This window comes from Pleurodeles waltl, chromosome 5 (assembly GCF_031143425.1).
Source record: "Pleurodeles waltl isolate 20211129_DDA chromosome 5, aPleWal1.hap1.20221129, whole genome shotgun sequence".
NCBI classification, from domain to species: domain Eukaryota; kingdom Metazoa; phylum Chordata; class Amphibia; order Caudata; family Salamandridae; genus Pleurodeles; species Pleurodeles waltl.
Window position 1 is genome coordinate 887,867,531 of NC_090444.1, and position 5,724 is coordinate 887,873,254.

The window sequence follows — 5,724 nt, forward strand, 5'->3', positions numbered from 1 at the left end:
AAGTCTCTAAAACACTTCAAAACGTATGTATAATCCCCATAACAGTGTGGAATGTAGTTACAAATTCAGATCCTTTGAGTAGAAGGATAAGTTAGCCGCCGACACATTGCAAGTGCCTTGCAATGCCACCAGTTTACAAATCATTGAATGGCTTACAGAAATCTCACATTCGCTTCCACTAAGGAAAACCTCTTTTTCCCCACTCAAGCATTTGTAATGGAAAAGCAATTCCCATATCTCATGCATATAACTCTCTCCTAAATTTTCAAATCTGCCAACAGGAAAATGTTTCATGAACAAGGTGAATTTAAATGTAGATATAGGCAAGGGTATTGCCCCATGTATTACCCACACTAATGATGGTGTTTCAGTTACAGTAAAAGACAACTTTTTCAACTTTTCTATAATAGGCTGGATGCAACTTGCTTACTTTTTCTCTATTATCTGTTGTTTTTGAGTAAGGTTGAATGTGTCAAGTAACTCATTGGAGTTCCCGTGCTTCCGCAGCAGTGGTTCACCTTCAGGACCTGTAAAGTCCAACATAGCTGGAGCTAAGCTAGTTTCGCACATATTGTAAAAATGACATTTCATTTTGAATTATGTTAATAGCAGAAGACACAATGTTATTTAAAGAGTAAATATGAGTGGAGAATGTTCTCATACCATTATCGACAATGGCTAATACTTTGTCTAAATTTGCCTTATTTATTTGCCTTAAAAGAGCAGCAGTTTGCATTTGTGAAAGCTTCCATATTTCATTGCATATTTCATATAGAAATATTTTAGAGCATGGTTTTCTAGGACCTTATAAGAAATCTTGTAAGTTTACACCCCCAGAAAGGGGGGACAGGTGTTCTTTTACAGCTGCTAACGTGGAGTGTTGCAACCATTGCAGACATAATTTAGCCACCCTATATGTAGTCACAATGCGTGAATGTTTTCTAGTGATGTAACAAGGGTCCAGTCTGCTTGCTCTAAAACCCAGCGTGGAGTTAATAAAATGCGAATTGCCAACAATTTGTGTCCACTGGCCACAATAACCACCCATTGGGACATGAAAGTGTTGAATTTAATGTACCATTCTGAACCATCTCATTGAGCTGGTCTTCTGAAAGGTTCACAATCTTTTGTCAATTTTCAAATTTATCAAATGAGGGAATACTGGACACATTTAGGCCCTCATTATGACATTGGCGGTAAAGGCCGCTTACCGCCGTGGTGACAGCCGCCAACATACTGTCGCAGAGGCGAACATTTGTTCGCCAAATTATGACACACACACACTAAGCCGACAGAATACTGCCATAAAAACACAAATCTGACAGATCAAAGGTAAGTGGTAAAGTATCGGTACGAACAACCACACCGTCACTCCAACAAAACAACCCCCTCCATATTATGACCCTCGAATCACCACGGCGGACATCAACGGTGGTAAACCATTGGCGGTACACACCAGCGCGGTCAGAATAGTCACCCAAAAACAAGACAACACAACATTGGCCAAGACTAAAAGCACACACCTGACACTAATACATACACCACACCCACCCTCCCAAAGCACTATAAAACACACACCCACATTACCCACAGCCCTTTACGAACACGAAAAATTGCCAAGTGATAGCCGCCAAATCATAGAACCGACTACACACACACCACAAACACCCATTCATCTGCACCCAACACCCCACCACATTAGTCAACACCCACTGCACAACACACACCCCACAACAACCATGTCCCCACAAAGGCATCCCCGTTTCACTGATGAGGAGTTGCGGGTCATGGTGAAGGAAATAGTCAGGGTAGAGCCACAGCTGTTTGGAGCACAGGTACAGCAAATATCCATGGCAAGGAAGATGAAGCTATGGCGGTGAATTGTGGACCGGGTGAACGATGTGGGACAGCATCCACGAACAAGGGACGACATCAGGAAGAGGTGGAAATGGTATTTGTGGGCCATATGTGTAACAGGCTGGATTGTATGGTTAATGGTGTCCTCCTGTCAGTGCCCAACAAAAGAAGGGATTGTGGCATGCCATTGCCAAGGATGTGCAGACCGTGGGGGTCTATAGCAGGCGGAGCACCCACTGTAGGAAAAGGTGGGAGGACCTGAGATGCTGGGCCCGGAAGACCGTGGGAGCCCAGCTGGGGATGGCCTCCCAACGAGGGCGGTGTGCCCGTTGGAACCTGACCCCCCTGAAGGCCCGTGTACTGGCGGTGGCCTACCCAGAGCTGTATGGGCGCTTGAGGGCAGCACAGCAGCCACAAAGGGGTGAGTACAGTGAGCGTGACAACAATTATTGTTGGGTGGCATGGGATCCTGGTGGTGGGTTTCAGTTAGTGGGTGCCCCTTAATGCCAGCTCAGCCATTGCTGCGTGATACAGCTCAAGGTAAATGGGTGTATAGCAAAATCTAGTAACCTAGCTAGGTTGCATTCCATGTCAGACAGGGCTTATTGGGTCCTAGGAGGGGTGCAGTTGGCGGTGGTTGGCTCTCATCTTGCTGTGGCACCTATGTGTGTATGCCAACTGTGATCTTGGTGCTGTAATTGACCCAGTGCTCCTTTTCTCCCCACCCCTGTTTTTGTCTATCAACCTGTCCATGTGTGCATTAGCATCATCTGGCGGAGGAGCAGGGGCACCGGCGACTGAGGGAGTTGCATCCCACAGGACCCAGGAGGCAGAGTCCACCGACACCGAGGGGGCCAGTGGGACAGAGGGCGAAGGGAGCACCACGGCGGAGACAGGAGGTGACAACACTGACTCTGATTCCTCCTCCGATGGAAGCTCGATGGTGGACACCTCTGGAACCATCCCAGCTACAGGTACAGCCGCCACCCCCTGTACCAGCACCGCCCTCCCAGTAGCCCCCAACCGAGTTGCCCATGCCTGCTCACCCAGGAGGGTGGGTATCTCCTTTGCTCCAGGCGCCTCAGGCCCTGCCTCAGTCAGCCCTGCTGCCCTCAGTGAGGAGGCTATTGACCTCCTGAGATCCATCTCTGTAGGGCAGTCTACCATTGTGGATGCCATCCAGGAGCTGGCATCTCAGATGCAGCAATGCAATGCATACCTAGCGGGTGTCCACAGTGGGTTGGCAGCCCTACAGAGATCGTTCCAGCCTCTGGCCTTCTCTCTGATGGCAGCCAGTGTCCCTGTTTCTACCGTCTCCCCTCCAACTACCACTTCACAGTCCCAGTCTCCTCAACCCCAAACCATCCCAGGCACAGAAACAGAGAAGCATGCACACAAAACATCACACAAGAGTAGCACAGTCAAACACAGGCAGCACATTTCAGGCCACAAGCACTCACACAAACAACAGACAGTTGCACACACAACCACATCCACTGTCTCCCCCTCCTCCTCCCACAGTCACATCCGCACTCACACATGCATGCACTGCATCAACAGCCACCACCACCATCACCACATCAAGCAGCACACACACCTCACTTGTAGACACCTCCACAACACCCATCCATGCGTCCTGTTTGTCCTCTCCCACCCTGTCTGCCCCCCTCCTAAGGACAAAAACGCACATACACACTCAGACACCCAACAGCCATCCACCTCACAAACGTACACTGTCCATGCACCTGCACCCAAGTCCAGCAGACGTACACCTCTGACAGCCACTCCCTCAACCTCCAGTCCCATCCCCCTCCCACATCCCGCCCCAACACCCCTAAGAAGCTTTTCCTTGCACGTCTTGAACTCCTCCCCCCTCCTCCATACCCCCCATCCTGCCAGTAAGAAAGGGGCCCAACAACTAAGCCAAGCACATCAGCCACACAGTCTGCCACTGCTCCCATCAAATCATCAGCTGCTGACACAAAGGGGACCCAGAGTGTGACGGCTGCCACTCCTACTGAGAGCACACCTCCTACTCAGAAGGGGAGAACTAGGGTGGTGAAAAGTAAGGGACAGGAGATGGGGACAATGGAGGCAACTCCTATTCCTGGAGCAAGGACACAAGTGACATGTCAAAGGCCAAGGGGGCCTGTCACAAGAGGGGACACATGGATCCCTCTATACCACCAAAGATTGCTAAAGATCCCCCTCCACCAGCAAAGAAAGGGAAGGTTCCCACTCAACCACCAATGAAAGGGAAGGTTCCCACTCAACCACCAATGAAAGGAAGGGTTCCCACTCAACTACCATTGAGAGGGAAGGTTCCCAATCAACCACCAATGAAAGGCAAGAGGCCCAATCCACCAGCAGAGGGCAAGGAGCCCCCACCTCCAGCACAGGTACAGGAGCCCTCACCTCCAGCACAGGCACAGCAGCCCTCACCTCCAGCTGAGGCACAGGAGCCCTTACCTGTAGCACAAGCACAGCAGCCCTCACCTCCAGCTGAGGCGCAGGAGCTCTCACCTCCGGCACAGGGGCCCTCAGCTCCAGCTGAGGCACAGGAGCCCTCAACTCCAGCACAGGCACAGTAGCCCTCACCTCCAGCTGAGGTATAGGAGCCATCACCTCCAGCACAGGCACAGGAGCCGTCACCTCCAGCAGAGGGCATGTAGGCCACCCTCCAGGGACGGTTGTACAAGAAACCCCCTCCAGATCCTGTGGGCACATTTCTCACATCAGAGACTGTGGCCTTTCACTCCCCAGCAAAGACAGATGGGCATGGAGCCCCCTCCAGAACCAGTGGGAAAGTTCCCCACTTCAGAGACTGTGGCCTAGCACTCCCCACCAAAGACAGATGGGCATGGAGCCCCTCCAGAACCAGTGGACAAGTTCCCCACTTCAGGTCTGTGGCCTTGCACTCCCCAGCAAAGACAGATGGGCATGGAGTCCCCTCCAGAACCAGTGGGTAAGTTACCCACTTCAGTCCTCACCAAAGACAGATGGGCATGGAGCCTGACTTCAGCTGAGGTGGCCACTGTCTCTCCCTCCTGAGGTGCCTGCCTATTTACAACATGATGCCCATGAACAGTGTATTCCGGAGTATGTCAGGAGTCAAGTTTGGCCTTGGACTGTGCCCTTTGGCCATGTGGCCCTTTTGTACTTTATACTGGCCATTGGCCCATTCTGAACGTTGTGGGGGTCATTACAACATTGGCGGTAAAAGCCGCTTACCGCCGTGCAGAAGACCGCCAACCCACCGCCGCAGCCGAGGAATTCCGCCACAGCTATTACGACCCACATCTCGAAATCCGACAAAATTCAGACACCCACACAAGTTCACCACACCAAAGGTCAGTGATAAACTGGCGAAAACAAAACCTCCACCGTCACGCCAACAGAAACACGCCCATGCTATCAGGACCCATGAATCCACGCGGAGGTCTTTCAACCGCAGTATTCCATTGGCGGTACACACCGCCGCACTCAAAATACACACACATCTCCAAAACACCGCCACATTGGACAATTCGAAAGACACACACCTGAGACACATACACACACCACTCCCACACACTCAATACTATATAAAACACACACCCACATCACCCACAAACCCCTACGACCAAACATTTTGACGAAGGCCAGAGAGACAGCACAGCATAGACAACCCCACCACACAGAGGCACACAACACCATCACCCACACTACATCCACGCACAAAACACCACACACCACTACATATCACCACACTCACCACCACATACACCACCCTACACATCCCCTACACCACCCCATGGCACGACAAAGACACCCCAGGTTCTCAGAGGAGGAGCTCAGGGTCATGGTGAAGGAAATCGTACGGGTAGA

At 51.1% G+C, this 5,724-nt stretch overlaps 1 protein-coding gene across 1 annotated transcript; it reads left to right on the forward strand.

Annotated features, from left to right (window-relative positions):
- The first annotated feature begins 4,025 nt into the window (after positions 1–4,025).
- LOC138297069 (uncharacterized) lies at positions 4,026–4,448 on the forward strand. Its single transcript, XM_069236576.1, has one exon. The coding sequence runs from the start codon at positions 4,026–4,028 to the stop codon at positions 4,446–4,448; it is 423 nt and encodes a 140-aa protein (XP_069092677.1).
- Positions 4,449–5,724: the final 1,276 nt, after the last annotated feature.

Excerpts from the sequence above, each read along its gene's own strand:
- LOC138297069 (XM_069236576.1), top strand. The coding sequence starts at position 4,026 with ATGGATCCCTCTATACCACCAAAGATTGCTAAAGATCCCCCTCCACCA.